The sequence below is a fragment of the Acyrthosiphon pisum genome, chromosome X (assembly GCF_005508785.2).
Source record: "Acyrthosiphon pisum isolate AL4f chromosome X, pea_aphid_22Mar2018_4r6ur, whole genome shotgun sequence".
Classification (NCBI taxonomy): domain Eukaryota; kingdom Metazoa; phylum Arthropoda; class Insecta; order Hemiptera; family Aphididae; genus Acyrthosiphon; species Acyrthosiphon pisum.
This window is the reverse complement of record NC_042493.1, coordinates 57,929,565-57,948,767: the sequence shown is the minus strand read 5'-3', so window position 1 is coordinate 57,948,767 and position 19,203 is coordinate 57,929,565. Positions and strand designations below refer to the sequence as shown.

The window sequence follows — 19,203 nt, the reverse complement described above, 5'->3', positions numbered from 1 at the left end:
TATCGATATTATATACTGGATATGTTCTGCTCAGAATCATCATATTGTTCTATGAAATCGTCGAATTGAAGAAAATAATATTATTAAATTAATAATATTAATATTGTTTATCTTTCATTTTGTTAGCTCCAAGGGTGGCAACACTGGTGCATGCCGGCCACTCCGGGCGGCTCGGCCGTACTCGGACACTATCTCGTCCTAATTTACGGGAAGCGCGGTGCGCAACGTTTCGACGCCCGACGAACGGTTACCGACGACTGCCGTTATATTCATATTTTAAAAACCACGTTAATTATTATTTAAATGTAAAATACAACGCTACTAAAAGTTAATCCGTGTTCTTTTAATTAATTTACAAGGAATCCTGACACCTATTTTCCTATCGCTATCAATTTAATTATTAATCTTTGAACATCTCGTCTTCGAGAAGGCTGTCTACCATTTTTATTATTGTATTATATTTTTAAAAATTTTAATAAGTAGGTAGTAGGTATTATAACCCCTTGGTATAATCCATGAATTAAGATATACCTTAATTCGTAGTTTAATCTGCTGAATTTGACCAGTTAAATATCTGTTATCAGCTGATTAAGCTTAATCGAAGTTTAAGCAGACTGTACAACTGGCCCTTAATAGTCTATTGTCTGATAGTGGATTATTGGATATGTCAATACGATTAGGAAAAAAAAATTGAACGCAATTCTGGAGAAGCATGGACATCCTGTGAAGTCATCGAAAGGCATCGTTATAACACGGCACCGCTAATGTGCGTTCGGTGGTCTTAGTAAGTGAGACAGCGCATTTTCGGTCTCTGTCGAGAGCGAACGTTCCCACTGGCTCCGTTAACCGCGTACCGTGTGCCTTTTGCCTGTGATTCCGTTGCTGACCAAGTACGGCAACATGTCCACCCTGAAACAAGAAATGCAGGTCATCGGCTCGAATCACATTTCCAATGAGCTGCTGGAATCCGATTGTGACAAGTCCGGCGGTCTGATTTCCAATGGCGAGTATGCGTGGTTCGCCGCCGGGGCCAACATCATACTTTATTCGAAACAGCTCGGGTCTGTTGTGTCGTCCCGGTCATTTGCCACCAATCAAAAGGACAAATCGTTGACGGTAAGTCGCGCATCCACGTTGGTCGTGCTCAAGACGACTGGGTAAATGGGTACCTATACTATGTCCAGCGAGAGTACACTCCATGCGAAAATCGGTTATTCTGCTCATCTCCACGTGAGGACACGGGAGTAACCCTGCCACAGTGGAACCAGCCTCAATGGCGGGGCTACTCAGAATTGGCGTGTTCTCTCGCTAGACAAGTTATATTATATGAGAAATCATCATTCGAAACAGGTATAAATAAAAAAAAAACTCACAGGAATTTTGAGAACCATATCAATGATATTGTCCAAACATTTTTTTTTCACACCGGTTTGGGCTAATAAATTTTGATACTGTCCGCTCACTCTAAATCGACTTTGTTCCGGTATGATAAATAGGTAGGTGTGCTTAATAAATACCTAGGACCTAGGTGACTGATCAATTTTGGAGGGAATTAATTGTAAGATCACAATAATTGTTTCATTCTTAGGTACCTAGGTATTATACCTAGTGAACAACTTCTGGACTCAACTTAGTTTAAAGTGTACTTATAAATCAATTATTGTAGCTTATTATTCTTTAGCTTATTGCTTTTTGTTTTTTAAGTGTAATTAATATTAAAAATGTATTAGGTAGTTATAAAATCAACTAAACTTGAATGACCTACCTATACTGCGGCCCACGAGAGAGTATCCCGTCACCCGACGAAAACTTGTCTGCTTCCACGCATTCCCCACTACTCGGCATTTCCGATAGCTAATCAGCAACGCTTAGCAGTGCTCAAAACTATACAATGTATAGCAGTCGCGGAAATGGTGGGGGAAATGGGGCCTCGAAACGGTCTCCGCCGTCTGTCTGCATGCTTAAAATATCCTCTCTCGTGGGCTGCAGCATAATTGATTTCGATAATTCAGTTCAAAACTTAATTTAGGTACCTACTCATTTATTTATTTCTCATAAAAATTTAAAGAATAGACCAAATAAATGATAAAATAAAAAATAAATTAACTAAGTAAATAATATTATGATTGATAGGTACAATAGGTATGACCGCCGTTATAATATCTTCCGAAATCAGAATTCATAAACGATTAGGCATTAAATCCATGTTAACAATTTCATAAATTATTTATTTATTTATTAGATACAGTGATATTAATTATACATATTGTTTGTACATTATTAATATTCTCGTTAATATTTATTTTGATCTAGGAGCCTATAACATTTAATAATACAATTCACAAATATAAATAAATGTTCATAAAAATAATTTGGTATTTTGATTTATGGCTTATGATTTGCATAAACAAATCTATTCAACGATATCTTTATTGTTAGTGGGGAGAAATGTTGAGTAATTTTATAATTATTGAAAACCATAATCATTTAAAAAGTCTACAAATATATAGGTATTAGACATTTTCACATCTGTTTGTATTAAATATTTCTTTATAGTTTGTATGTACTGTAAAATAATACTAGATACTTTTATTTATTTATTTCAGATTACCTTTGTTAAAGAATTACATAAAACTGAAAATTCACACTTTCTGTTAGTCGGATGTTCGTGTAAATCTTTTGGTATATTGTTTGTTTGTCAATTGCCAACATTAACGACCATTCGTTGTATTCATATGCCAAATCCAGTATGCTAATTTTTAATTTATTAAATTATCTTAAGAGGACCCACTACCCACATGTGTTGTATCAGACTTTCAAACAGACTATTCATGGCAAATTGTTTGCTAGAATCTTTAATAAATAATTCAGTTGACCTATTTATGGGACAGCAAATAAGGGTTGTGACGTCCTCTTAAGTAATATTTTACAAAATAAAAAAGCTCAATTCTAACATATATATTAATTAATTCAGATATCCTACATTTCTACAATAAATAATGAATCACTTGCGCAAGATCAGCTTTGTGATGAATTTAAAGTTATGTCCACTATACTCTTAGTTGGAATGATAACTGGAGCAGTTTTTGCAGTTGACTTAAGACATCATCACATTGAAAACCGTACGTTGACTAAATATTGTACCATAAACATAAAAATAAAATTCCTTTTTTTCCATAGAATTACGAAGAAATGAGATAGTTGTAAATGAATCTAGACCAAGCAAACTATTTATTATAAGAAAAAACGAGGATTGCCAAGAAGTTAAAGAGATGAGTGATGATAGTGATTGTCATTTAGCAATGTTTATAAATGGTAAAATAAAATTTAAGCAATTTATTCATAATTTATTAATCATCATATTTTATCATAGAAAATTTCTGTATCTATTGTAAAAAACAATACCGTGACAAACTAAACTTCAGCATATCTAGTTTGTTGTATAACGAAGAAATCAATACGGTTGCCATTGGATATTCTACAGGTCACTTCCAACTATGGGACTGTAAAGTAATGCGAACAATGTAAGTATTTGTTCACTCTTTAATAATAATAGGTATTTATAAAATCATAAATCTTACAAAGTATGTGTCTGTGAATACTGGATTTGTTTTATTATAATTTTCTAACTCAAATTATTTTTATTATTTCATTTAGATATTTGTTAAAAGATCCTAAATGTGTTATGCCAGTAACCCATATTACTTTTCTTGAACCATCTGATGATCCAAACAATCTATGTTATCTTTGGGTTATTCAATCAGATAATTCTAGACTTCCAAATGCAATGATGATTGCTTTAACTTACGAACAGAGAACTATGATGTCAAATGGCTGTTTGTCATATAGAGTGAGTTAAATTTTACAAATTTATAATTAAAATAATTATTTTTATGAAATATTGTGTATGTACAAAGGTATATAAAGGAAATGGTATAAAATTAGAAATGTCATTGAGAAGAGAATCTGGGATTGGTCGATGTATATCTGCATTAACTTTATGTAATGTGAACTTGTTCAGAAATGAAACTGGTAATTTAACACTTTATATTTGAATTAATGTTGATCATCTAATATAAGTTATATGCTAAATGCTAAGTATGTATTTGCAAAATATAATAATTTTAAATTATGGTTTTTTTTTTACATTGCTTAGACATGGATGAAGATTGTGAAATTAGATTATTTGCTATGTTAATGGAAATTCGCCAAAATGTTGATGCTAGCCCCGAATCTTACGTTTTTTTGTTTGATATTAACCAGTGGTATAAAGCCCAGATGCCATCAAATATAAATCACCTTAAAGTATCAAATTCTTACGCTAGTTTTGTAAAATTGCCTCATAATGTCAGTTATTTAGATTTAAATATTTCTGACAAAACATTGCGCCCATTCGGTTACAATTTTAGAAATAATGTTGAAGAACTCTATTATCCATCTTCAATATATTTTGGTAATATTACAGTAATTAATCATTGCCATTTGTTCTCTAATATGCAAATTTAAATTTTTATTCCAGAATGTGATTGTTTATTAGACACTGAAATTATTAGATTTAAACATGCTGGTGTTCAACAAGAAATTTTGGATCAATTGCTTTTAAAAAATTGGAGGTTGTTAATAAATCCAAGTTTAATATTCAGCCAATGTTTGCAAACAAATTTAAGACCTTTCTTTTGGGATAAAACAGATGATTACGTAAATTACAGTTTGGTAAGAAATAAAAATATATTTCATTAATTTTGTTCATTTAAAATAAGTGTTTTTATTTTTATTTGTACTTATATTATAATCTTATGAGAATTGATGATTAAATTAAATTGTTTCAGCCTGATCAAAGAAGTTTTGTAATATCAATTATAGTAGAAAACAAAATTATGTCAGTTCTTAGTGCATGTGCTGAAGAATGGAAAAATGGAACATATGTATCTAGTGAAGCAACAATTTTACATTTAGTTCAATGTCTTTGGAAGCACGTCATGGTTGTTAAACAATATGCAGACAAATTATGTAAATATCTAATATGTTAAATATGATTGTTTTTATCACTTAAACTTTAATACAAATCTGGTTTAGGTGTTCCTTTATTTGACTATTCTGGTACGCAGTTGGGTAAAAAAAATGAAAGGATATTAAATCATTGTTTATCTCAAATGCTGTGTGTTAAACATTTCCTAGAAGATTTGCATAATGCATATGGTATTCATATAATAAATGGTAAATATAATTGAACAGAGAATGTATCATTCTTCCTATATAATTATTAGTATTATATATACCCGATTTCATATTTTTATTTTTAAAGTTGACAGTATAAATCATTGGAAATAAATTAACTAATTCAAACATTTATTTTCTTATTTCAGTTGATTATTCTTATCGTGTGTACACATTAAATTTGGTTACTCAATATTTTAAAGCGGTGACATGTTTTCTTAACTATGGACTTTTACCAGAATCCAATGAAGAAGACCCTACTCAGAAAATTATACAATGTGATTTTACACCTCTTATTCAATATGCAATTAAACGGTGAGTAATTAAATTATTAAAATGGACAATTAAATTAAATAGACAATAATACATTTTTAGTCGATTGGAATTTGGAGATTTGTCATTATATCTTATTGACGCATTTGTGTCTAATGAACCTAAAGGCAATAAATTAATTGAACAATGGCAACACGAAGGCGGTGAAGCAACTAAAGGCTTGTACCCTCCGTCTAATGTTCAATGTCTATTAAGAATATATTTGAATGCTGCACTTTCAAACCAACTCAAAGATTTTATTACAATTTATTTTTTGATTGACGTCTGTTCATCGCAAGAGTTAGTTTAAATATTTTAAAATCATTTATTATTGGTTAAAAATATAATTTACTGAAATTATATATGATTTTACATGGCCTATTTTAGGATTGATCTAATAACGGCAAATCGTATGTGTAATTTTGCTATTGAATTTGATGTTGAAAATAAAGGATTGAATACACTTTGTCGTGCTACCTGGTTATTAGATCATGACATGTTTGAAGTAAATATTATTCACACTATTATCATATTATTTTCACATTTAATTTTATTTGTGTGTAATATTATTTTTTTTTATACTCATAGGAAGCTATGGATATCTTAGCAAGTAGTCATGAATGGCTGGTCAATGATAAATCTTGGGATTGGTATCACTGGACTGTCTTGAAATTACTTGTGTATAAAGAACAATATTTTTGGGCACGGTTTTACATGCAACTCACTAAAATCAATTTAGTTAACATAGATGATCACAAGTAAGAGATATTCTGGTATAGTTACATTTATATATATATTAAGCTCAAAAAAATCTGGTTAGTTTTCCATACTTGAGATTCTATAATTACATTTGTTATCTAATTATATAATTTATGCATTACTTAAACTACCTATGTTATGTTATTTATTAAAATAATTATTTTATCAACGCGGATTTATGAACTTAATTTTTCAAAATATTTACTTCCTTAGGTGAAACTTATACTAATATACTTATATAACTTTTTAAAAATAAAAAATGACTATACACTATTCAGAATAAGAATTCCCACTTTTGCGCACGCAATTGACTTGCCAGCATTTGTCAGACCCCTCCTAGAGAGTGTCGGCTGCGCTGTGATTGGTCGCCAGTTGTCGACGGCTGCCATCACCGGTCGCTATTGTATATATATACACCTGCGGAACGTCGGTGGGGGCAACTGGTGGCAACAGACATGCGCGAACAAGACGAGTTTCCGTCAAGCGAATGGGAATTCTTATTCTGAATATAGTATAATTACAAATAGGTTTGTATTTAACTTTTATTAAGTCAGTATACTGACTGTCCTGACCCGTAGTTTTGCTTACAAATAAAATTAATGATAAAATCTCTTACCTGAGTGAGTGCTCTATATAAAAGCAGTCTGTCTTGAATCCACATTCTTATTTTGTTTGTTAATATAGGAGTAGTCTATTCATTTTTATATTATCTATGGTGAAGGCGCGTTACTATATAAACACAATTTCAAGACATAACACACTTGATATAACATTTAAAATTGACCATCATGGGATGCCCTAATAAATCAACTATTAAATTAATTGCAACTACAATTTATAATTCCTTCATATGTTTGAATTTAAAAGAATACAATAAGTATAGTATCAACTCGTTAAATTTGTATTTTTTTTATTTCAGGTTTTATGTTAACTTGCAAATCATGAACAACCAATGTTTCGATACTTTAATTTATTTACGAGCAAGACCCTTTAAAGAAAAACAAACTTTGTTTGAATATTTCTTTGACCGTATGTTTTCTCTGTATAATTTGATTAAAACCTTATTTATAATATTTTTTTTTTATTTATTCTTAGGATGTAGAGAAACAAACAGATTAAAAAGTCTGATAGAATATCTCTGGGATGCGGATGAAGCAGAATTATTTTTTTCTTATTTGAAAAGGTTTGATGATACTGAAACATTAACTTTTCAATTGTTATTTTTGCTACAGCGAGGAAGGTAAGTTCAATTATTAATTAAAAATGTATTTATTTTGTTTACAGAGGTTGAAAACAGCTCAAAATATTGTATTTAACTTTACATTATTATTAATTTCAATCACTTATAAAGCCTATTCTATGTTATTGTTAATTTTTTAATACTGAAAATGTATTCAATAGTATCATATAATGATGCAATATAATTTCCATATTAGTTATAAAAACGGCTGTATACACTTTCCTTAATTTACTAATTACTAATTTGTTCTTTTTTTTTTTTTCAAATATTATTTATTTGTTTTACTATAGCAATACATTTTTATCTAGATTTCCTCATTTCTATAAAAAAAATTTTATATTTTAACATTGAAAAACTCTTAAGAAATAACATGAGTAATAAATAATTCATAGATATCTTAATTAACAATTATTTTGTCCTGAGTAGAATATTTTGACATTTTAGTCAGTATATAATATGGTTAGGCTATAGTAAACATACCAGTATGCACACAGTGACTAACATTTACTGTCAATACTAATATTATTAAATACTTATTAAAACAAACAGTATAAATGTAATACAAATAATGTTTCAATATAATGTTTGTGATTAGTTGACAATTTGACCATTTAAAATAGTACTTTTTCGTGGACTATCAAATTGTATTTTAAAAAATATATATTATTATTAATTATGTATACATGTATATTGTATACTGTATAGTTGTATATATGTAAAACAAACAGTAAATCTCCTATTACATTTTTTTTAGACATAAAGAAGCTATCAAACTAAATCAAACATTGAAAGCCAGCCTTAAGTCAAATAATAATGATGCACTGACAATTACTAGTCTTTTAGTTGATGGATTTGAAAAAAATATTCCTAATATTATGAAAAACGATTATGGCCGCCTCCCTCTTCAAAGTGTATATAAAAAACCAAGTTAGTTAATGTGTATTCTAATTTTATTGTAGAATATTGTACTGTTATTGTGTTTATACTACCTACTATAAATAGTTTTGTTTAACTTAATTAATTGTTTTTAGATGTTGTTGTGAAATGTATGAACAATGAGAGTAAAATGTTTTTAATGGATAGGAATAAAGTAAATAATTTGGTAAAAAGACAGAGTGCATCTTTTACACCATCAAATTCAATGTAAACAATTATCTATTATTATTCTTTAAATTACTTGATAATTCTTACTTTATTAATTTAAATTGTTTTGTTTAGTGATCTTTTCTTACCGGCAAATAATAGTACAAGGAAGCGATCACCCATTGATGATATGATTTGTAATGAAAAACGCAGAAAAATAGATGAAAATTTATTAAGTTCTCCAAACGCCAATAATGAAATTGTAAAACCAATTGAGAAACAAGTGTTAGAAATACTCAATACTCCTTTAGTTGAAAAAACCATTGCATCACCATCTATTACAAGCTACTCATCAATTTTAAAGGTACATATTTTAGAATAATACATAATATACACAATTTATACAATTATGTTTCACGGCAGTTTTATGGATATCCAGGTGTCTTACGTTAGGGAATATTGGCAATAGGTAGTGGGTAGTTATATAGTTTATAGTATTTCATCGCAATGTGCTTTTAGATTAATATGCTTGTAATTCTATCTAATGTTTGGAATAATTTTAGGTGATAAAACATTTGAAAACTCAATACAAACCATACCTATAAACAGGTAATAGGCGCTTGACAATAGCGGCCTATTTTTTTACTGACCATACTATAAGCCTATTGTGGCTAATAATTACCTTTGATTTAATACCACTTAATCAATTATAATAATAATAATTCCAGCTTTTGGTGGTGCATATTATCCTCTTAAGAAATAAAAAAGAATAAATTAGTTTACATATTTAATTAAAATAAAGTTTTTTATAAGAATTTCATGTATTTCATTTTATCTAAAATAGGATATAAATAATCATCTAATTTATAATATTATTAAAACAGGTACCTAATGTATTCTTTCATTTTCAGTATTTATCTTTATATATTTGACCTACCTATAAAATATATTTTTTGTATTGATTGTATTTAAAATTTTATTATAATTCTTAATCCACTCTAAACATTTATTTATATGGTCATATCTAATTAATGGTCATATATTTAAATAAAAATATATTAATATTTATTATAATTTTAACATATAAATATTTGTCATATTATTCAATTAATATTCAGATTTATTGATTGTTAATAAATTAATTATGATTGCAGACAAAATTTGCAACAAACAAACAAAAAATATCGTTTAGTCTTGATAAGACTCCAAGGTCTTCAATAAGATTTAGTCTACCTGGGAATGCTGACACTACAGTTGAAGGGTTAGATTTTTATCTGTATTTATTATTTTTTAGTATCTATATAATACTAAATATCTGTATAATACTCTATTCAACTTAAGAAATGCAGATGGCGGCTGACTTGTGCACAAGGGTGTGGCATTACTACACGGAAAGTATATAGATTGTTGACTCGTTGGGGTTGACGAATGGGTGCTAACTGACTGCCTCTGACAAAAACTGGTCTCCGCTGTTAGTGTTCCTCAAGTTGAATAGAGTATATACTTATGAAAGAAATCAATTTACTAGAAAAATATATACTAAATATAGTTTTGAAACGTTGAGTAAATATTTTTACTTCCTTTTAACAAATTTTAAAAACATGTGTACATTTTATCAACAATTAATTATTTTATAATAATATCATAAATTATTTTTTTTAGAGTTGATTTTGAAGAAGTGGTTAACGTACAACAGATTGATAATCCTGAAAATGAAAGCTTTTACAGCGTCAACAGCAGTGAAGCCAATGATTTACCAAATCAAATAATTTCTGAACGAATACCATTAACTTTCCAGGAGTCACATAAAGATGATTTTAAAATGAATATTAGTGATGAATATGAAAAAATGGATATTTCTGAGGAAAATTCATGTTCTGGACATGAACAAATTAAAATAGATGACATATCTGAAAATGAAACGAAAGACGAAGAAATGGTTTTGAGTTCGGCAGATGAGTGTCTTCTCTTGACATCTGATGAAGAAGATGATAAAGAAATTCCAGTATCAAAACTATCACCGAAAAATACAAGTTTTAATGAAGACATTAAACTTTTGACCGCAAAATCAGTTTCAAAAGATAAGAAAGAAATCTTAAATCAGCATTTTGCGACCTTGACTCCTTTAGGTGTTGATAATAATTGTCCAATTCCGAATATCCAAGAGAATTTAAGTAAAAATGAAAAACCACTGTTTAATGATGTTTCTACTGCCTGCTTAATACAGAACACAAATTCTAATGAGCAGCGCCCAGTAAAAAAAATAAATGAAGATATTGATTGTATTTTATTAGATTCAGATTCAGATGAAAGTGACATTTTATCTGTAGGTTCATCAAGAAAAAAATTATCAGATGACAGTATTGTATCAGATGGGAGTGTTATAACAGAAGGCAATATTGGGTCAGATGGCAGTATTATACTATCATGTGGTACTAATGAATCAGATGGCAGTATTGTATTAGATGACAGTATTGCATCAGATGATGGCAGTATTGCATCAGAAGTTAGCACTGACTTAGAAAACACAAGATATGGTAGAATTAAATCTCAAAGAAGACAAGGTGGTGATGATAGTTATGACGAGGAACTCGAAGAAGAATATATTGATGAACAAGAAGAAGACACGAAGAGTCTATGATGAAATTGAAGAAGATGAGAGTCTATGATGAAATTGAAGAGGAAGAGAGACGATGTGAAATTGAAGAGGAAGAAGAATGTGAAATTGGAGAGGAAGAAGAAGTAGAATGTGAAATTGAAGAGGAAGAAGAAGAAGAAGAATGTGAAATTGAAGTAAAAGGTGAAGACAAAATTGCAAAAAACGTTGGAGAAATTGAAATTGCAGAAGAAGGTAAAGAAGAAGAAGAAGAAATTGCAAAAGACAACGAAGAAGAAGAAGGTGCAGAAGAAGAAATTGCAAAAGAAGGTGAAGTGGACGAAATTGTGGAAGAAGATGATGAAATTGAAATTTATAACATTGACTCAGAAGAATCTGAAAGAGAAGAAAGTCCAAAACAATGTGAAAACATATGGGTAATAAATGATGAAAGTGATTCAGAACTTAATAGTGAAGTAAGCAATGAAAGTAACTTAGAACATCCTTGCATGGACGATTTAGATCAACAACACATTAAATTTGATGAAAATGAAGAAGAAAAAATAATAAATAACTGTGGCATAACATTTACTGGAAATGAAGAGATGGGATCTGAATATAAGGATAAGAGATATGAAAACGATAATGATGACAATAAGTCGGGGCATGTTGTGTTTATTAATCAAAATGAAGAAGAAGATTTAGAAGATCGGGAAGACTTTGAACGTGTTGAAAATGAAGAATATCATTCAGATACGCTCGCAGATATATCTTATGATGAAAATTTTGACAATTTAGAAGAACCTGATGAAGTAAGTGACGTTATCCATTCAGAAGAATCCGATTTCATAATTAATGATGCAAGTGACGAAAATAATTCAGAAGAACCAGATGTTACAATTGAAATTGAAAATGAAGAAAATTTGAAAGTACAAAATGTCCTTGATGATAAAAATGAAGAACACAACTTTGAAGAACCAAATGGCATACTTATTGGCGAAAATAATGAAAATTTAGAAGTATCTGATGTCATACTTCACAATGAAAAAGAAGAACACAAATCAGAAGAACCAAATGGCAGCATACATGTTGGCGAAAATAATGAAAATTTAGAAGTACCTAATGTTATAATCGATGATAACACAAATGAACAAGACAGTGAAGAAGTACATTCCATACTTGATGATGCTAGTGAAGAAAATAGTTCAGAGGAACCAGATATCTTGGATGTTGCAAGTGAAGAAAACAGTTCAGAGGAACCAGATGTCTTGGATGTTGCAAGTGATGAAAACAGTTCAGAGAGACCAGACGTCTCGCTTAATGTTGGAAGTGAAGAAAACAATTCAGAATTACTTGAATATGCAAGTAAACAAAACAGTTTTGAAGGGACAAACGTCATACTCGATGATGAAAGTACTGCAAATAATTTGAAGTTGCTTAAAACTCTCAAAAATGAGAAAACATCAGAAAATAATGAACTAGTTGACAGTAATAAAATAGTATATCCTATTGACTCACAATCCAATTCATCAGAAAATCTTACTCCTCGTTTGTATAATGTTGCTCAAGAGACCCATTCAAATGATAACAATCAGATATGTGATGAAGAAAATGAAAATTCTCGTAGTATTATAACTGAAGATGACAATGATTCATGTGTGGTAGAAGACAATGAGAATGTTATTGAAGTAGTTGAAAATACAGATAAAGTAAATGAGCCTATGAATCTTGATGACATTGAAAACAATAAAGATGATTTATCTATTGACCAGAATGAAGATAACCATTGTGATGAATATACATCTGCTAATAATGATCATTCTTTTGAAATGTTCAGAAACGAATCTAATCCCATACCTGATGATGGATTTAATCATCTTACAATGCCTGGAGTTGAAGCAGACCAGCTAGAAATGGATGTTAATCAATCTACTCCATTTATGTTTGGGGAATCATTTTTTGGTCAACAAGAAACTCCCGAGAAGAAGCCCATGCTTCTGTTTGGCCACTTATATTCTTTTGAAAATGAACAGTTGAATGTAGATGTACAAGCCGATAAACTTGAAACCCAAGAGTCAGATATGGTTAACAGTGGAGTTGATATTACTAATAAAGAACCAGAAGTTGAAATAGAAGGTGAAATTCAAGATATATTAGAGCTAGAATCATTACCTGAAAGTAATCCAGACGACAATTTTGATACACAGAACGATACAGATTCTAATAAATTACAACCAGAGTGTAAAGAATTTAAAGAAACATTTCATGACAATGGACAAACTGTCTTGTCAAGTGATTCCCCTCATCTAAAGCCTATATATTTTGGAAATATTGATTCCGTGCAAATATTTGAAAATAACGAGCACACTCCGAGTACAAGTATAGATTTATCCAAAAAGTCTGTGGAACTGAAAAATAAAGATTTGACGAGTAATGAATGTTGTGACTTACTTAAAATCAAACAAGCAAACCCATCCATACCAAACGAATCAGAAGAACAAATATGTAAAACAGATACGGTTCCAACTAATACGGTTGAAAACTATACTACAAATTCTGTAAATACAATGGAATCTGAAAAATCATCTTATGTCGTTGAAGATGATGAAAAAATCTGTCCTATATCCCAAAGAAGCATTACAACAACATCTGAACCAATACAATTGATGGATATCAACATACAGGATGCTAATTCTAAATGTGCTACATCTGTTGTGTCTTATTCATCAAACATTGATCAGTTTAATGATTTCAGTGATAATGATCAGTTATTAAAAAACCAAAATATTAATGAAAACATCAATACTAGTTTAAATAATGAAGAAATAGAATCTCATCAATCAGTCAAATTGAACATCCAGGATGCTGAAGAAGTTCAGTCTAAATGTGCTACATCTGTTATGTCTTGTTCACTAAACATTGATCAATTTGATGATATTGGTGATAATGATCAGTTATTAAAAAAAATAAATATTAATGAAAACATTAATACTAGTTTAAATAATGAAGAAATAGAATCTCATCAACCAGCCAAGTCTGTACAAAAATGTATTGAATTGGAAACAACAATTGAAACTGTTGGTCCACATTGCGCAGATGCTTCTGTTAAAATTCAAAATGTAGCAAATGAAAATAAAATAAGTTTAGCTGAAAATATTGCAGAATTAGGTAAATGTTGTCAGAAAAGCAGTCTGAATATCCCACGAATTGAAAACTATAGTTTGCGTTCTTCTTCAAGAAGAAGTATTTCAAAAACAACGGAATGTTTATTGGATATTCCTTCTACAACAGAACAAAAATTAACTCTTAATAAAACTAAATTGTTATCTGATCCAATTCAAGAAAATAAAACAATTGTAATTGATCAAATTAAGAAAGCCAAATCGATTCCATCGGTAGACATTACACCAATAACAACGAGATCGAGAGCTAAAAGTGAACCCAAACAAATACAGCTAGACCCTATTTCTTCAAATATTTTCCGTAGTTCTGGAATGGTTGAAGATAACAGTAGACAAGTAAGGGTGTCATTATCAAAAAAGAGATCAAAAAGTCAAGAAAACATGTCATCGATAAAACGTAGAAGTGGACGATCAAAATCTTTAGCTCCTGCAGAAAATTCAGAAGCTAATAAGAGGAAAACTGTGTTTGGCTTAGAGGAAATACCTGAAGAAGATACTCCAAATACAGATACAAATATCATAAAAACTGAACGTACTGCATTAAAAAAAAAACCAAAATTCAATTTCTTATCTAATTCATCAAAAAAAATAGAATATGTTAATTTAACCCCAAAATGTCAACAAGATACAAAAATAAGAACTCCAAGAAGATCTAAATCACTCCAGCCAGACCCTGTTTTAACATTTTCTGTTGTGAAAACAAAACCAAAACGAAGTTCGAGTGTAAATATGTTAATTTCAAATGATGAAATTCCTACTGAAAAAGACGATTTAATGGGAGTTTTAAAAAAAGCATTAAATCCACCAGAAAAAGTAAGAAAACGTTCTGTGACAGAGTCACTCAGGAGTAGAAAAAAACAAAAAATCCAAAATCAAGTTGAGGAAGTAAAAAAAGAAGTTGCTGGATCTAAGTATAATTCAAATGAGTCTAATCAAAGTTATCAGATTTCTAATTCCTCTTATTCTTCTGAACAATTATCACCAATTGTTGGGAACATTTCTCAGCATATGTTGTATACTCCAGCAAAGAAACGAACTAAAATACGTATGAACTTGGATTCTGAAAATGAATATTCTTCTTCAGATCAATCAACAGATTCTAATCGAATTATGACCAGATCAATGATTCAAAATTCTAGCATTGTAGAATTAGATCCTATTCACCGTACACTAAAGAGTGAAATCAGGCCATCAAAAGTACCCATCAACAGGCCAAGAAGAAGATCGTCTTCTGTTAGTAGCATACCCGAAATTAAAACTCCAAAGAAATCCGCTTCGTCTGTCTTTGAAAAGAATGAATTATTATTTTCTAAGCGCAAAGCCAAACATAATATTAAGGTAAGTGTTATTTACAAATTTTAACTATTAACCTTAATTGTCTTATTAAATAAAAAATGATCAGTGTTATAGTTGCGCAAATTAATATCAAAAATCCTAAAAAGAAGTTTCTTAAACTGTGTACTTTTTTAAAATTTAATTCTTTAAAAATTTAACTAAAGATTAGTAATGGCTAAAGATGAAAAAAATGTATAATAGAAAAAATAATGCTTGTATAATATTAAATAATAATTTATATAGTATACCTAGTCTATACTTCTATACTACTAGATGGGCAACGATATCGGTAATTCCTTAGTGTGATATATATTTAGTTTAATGAATACGAAAAGTTTGTTTTAATTGTTTAGGTAAACATAAAATTCTATTTATGATACGATATCAATATCGTAGAAATAACAATATCGCGATACAATATCGGAAAAATCAGAACGATATCGATACAGAAAATTATGTCGTTGCCCAACACTATTCTATAGTGTACTTATAGTTCTTATACAGTTGGTACTGAGGTCAGATAGTAATCTTGACAAAAGATACTAACACATATTTTTGAATTTAGGGACGAAGTGCGTGCCTCTTTTTGGAATGCAATTTTGAATGAAAAGATCAATTTCTTAATCAAATTTAGCCACTTTAAATTGTCTATTTAAGGGGGCTGCAGCAGATGAAAAAAAGGTGAATCTTAGATCAATAAGCTAGACAAAATTGTAAGAATTTGGTTTGAAAACAGTTTATGATTGATCAACAAGTTTTCTAGGGAATGATCGAGGGGTTTTCGAAGGTTTATTTTATGATACTTAATTTAAATATATTGAAAAACATTATAAGAAACAAAATTAATGTTTTGAATGGTCAAATCTACATTAGTTTTGATTTTTGACAAAACCTGCTGCAGCCCCCTTAAGCGACATTTTTTCAAAGATCAATAAGCTTAATTTCACCTATCATGGTAAACAAGTAAATGTACTTACTGCTCACTAAAAAATTCATGTTACATAAAAGAGTTAGATTTTTGGAAAAATTTGTATGCGTTCCAGCGCGTTTGATTGCTTTCTAACAATTAAATACTTTTTGGAAGAGGAAGTGGTCGAAAGCCTAATATTAAGAATATTTGTAATAATAAAAAGCAATTTCATTCATCTCGTTAAAATTTAAATTTTAAAATTCATTTTGTTTGTTATTTAAAATATTTTTTGAATTAAATGCAGTATACACATTATTATTTATTATTATATGAAATTATTATAATTTTTATTGCAAATTATCCTTACATAAAATGACGCATTAAACTATTGAAAGAAAGAAAGTATAGGGGTTCTAATAATTTATGGTTGAACGCTAAAAAAAATAAGTAGGGTTTCCACTGTAAAATTGGACATGAAAAGAATTCCATAGATAAAAAAAGTTTAAGAATCGCTGATCTATATAATTTACGGGTTATATACTGGTATTAATCTATTTACACGCAAGATACATTTTTTAAATTTTTTAAGTGATACAAAAAGTGTATGCTAAATATTTATTAAAATAAAATAAAACAATTGTTTAACATATTGTTGTAATAGGCTTGTGTATTCAATATTGATACTTTTTTTTTTTCTGATATTTTGTTTAATTGGTTTTGACGTTATTGAATGTAATCCTACATTATTTTATATTTGTATTACTTATTAATTAATAATAATAAAATAACATGATTTTATGTTTCTTTATTTTGTGACAGTAAGGGATACTCATTTTACTATTTACTATGTTTTTTTGCAAGTAACTTTTAAGAAGTGATATCTCTAAGTAACAAATAACTATCTGACATTCAAATATTGTCAATTATTTTATAGTTATTATAACTTGTGTTTCAAGTTGAGAACTATCTTTAATAAATTAATTTCATGAGAATTAACAACCACACATTTATCAGTTGATCACCAATTTAGATTATCAAATCTAATGTTTATATATTTTTTTAAGGAACCAATTGTTCACGCGCCAATAGAACCATCAATTGAACCACCTTCTACTTCAGAAAGACGTATAACACGTTTTCAACAATCAATATTAGATAAATCATTACAATCCACATCTGTTATTGGGTAAGAAGTTATATTATAGCATCCAAATAAAACTGTATAAATAACTAATGAAATAAAAGTAAAAATATTATTAGTTACCTATAAGGTTATAAATATTAAATAATATTAATGTTTTACTGTTCCTTTGTGTTTCAACTCGTTGCCAAGCTTTAATACTTGATGACTTATTTATTGTATATCTTTATTTATTTATAATTAAAATCATTTTTAGCCTGTAGTACTCACAGTCCGCATAAACACCTATAAGATAGTATTCAATTTTAAATTATTAACCATTCATTTAATCAAGGGCCTATTTCATTTTAGGGTTCCGTACGGTAAAACGGGACCCTATTACTAACGCTCCATTCGTCTGTCTGTCACCAGGCTGTATTTCATGAACCATTTAAGATCATTTTTAGTAGCCCGTAGTAGTCAATTATTTTTATCAAGGGCCCATTTCTTTTTTTTTAACAATGTACCCATTTTAGTATAGATATAAAGAATGTTTCAAAGAATTAACATAAAATTTGGGTTTTATTATGATAATCAAGGAATAAACCAAAGCAATTAGTACAAAAATGATCTTCTAAATGATTTAAGTACATAATTTGTTAACCATTTTATCAATTAGAAATTATATTTTTGGTATCAAGCTTAAAGACATTTAAATCAGTTATGAGTACTCTTTATATTTTTTAAATCTCACTTTTTCAAGTTTGGAACTTATACATTCTATATGGTGGATATATATATATAAAACATATACATACATGTAACTTACTTTTACTATTAATATTGTGAATTACTTGAAATATATTTGTTTTATTACATTTTTCAGACAAGATACGACAACTAATAACATCACTGTGCCAAAGCAAGAAAAGAAAAAAGTTACTAAAAAAACTATATTATACGATATATAGGTATATCTATGTTAGTAGGAATATGTCTTAATTTATTATTAATAATATAAAAAATAGTAAAGCAGAACCTTAAACTTAGATTCTGTCATATGTTCTTATTATTCATATACATATTAAAAATTAAAAATAGTTAAGATTTTTACCTAAATGTGGTATTGCTACTGTAAGATTAAAAATTAAACCATTTTATTATATAATTTAAAAATTGACTTTGAATTTTATTATTATATTTATAATTATGTATGTTTGATATAAAAATAAATACAACTTTTTAGTATCATAGCCTAAATTAATCATTTTTGTTTTGTAAATTTTAGTTATAGTATGATTTTGTTAATTGTTCACATCTCCATTCTTACTAGTTTTTTTAAGAACAAAATAGAATCAAGTTATTGAAAATTATATATTGTTTTTTTTTCTTAAATTACAACTTTAACAATACTTGCATAATAGTAATTGAATAACTTGTGTATTCAAA

General features: G+C 28.8%; 1 protein-coding gene across 2 annotated transcripts in view; it reads left to right on the top strand.

The window, feature by feature from the left end:
* The window catches only part of LOC100160178 (uncharacterized protein PF11_0213), a 28,676-nt gene extending 9,799 nt beyond the window's left edge, over nucleotides 1–18,877 (top strand). The window contains exons 13-15 of one of the 2 annotated variants that reach the window (XM_029487584.1): nucleotides 13,886–15,727; nucleotides 17,699–17,820; nucleotides 18,641–18,877. In XM_029487584.1, the coding sequence (XP_029343444.1) occupies nucleotides 13,886–15,727; nucleotides 17,699–17,820; nucleotides 18,641–18,725 (2,049 nt within the window). In that variant the 3' untranslated portion in view covers nucleotides 18,726–18,877. The remainder of the gene's footprint in view (nucleotides 1–13,885; nucleotides 15,728–17,698; nucleotides 17,821–18,640) is intronic. The other variant, XM_029487585.1, reaches the window with a different exon arrangement.
* The last annotated feature ends 326 nt before the right edge of the window (nucleotides 18,878–19,203 follow it).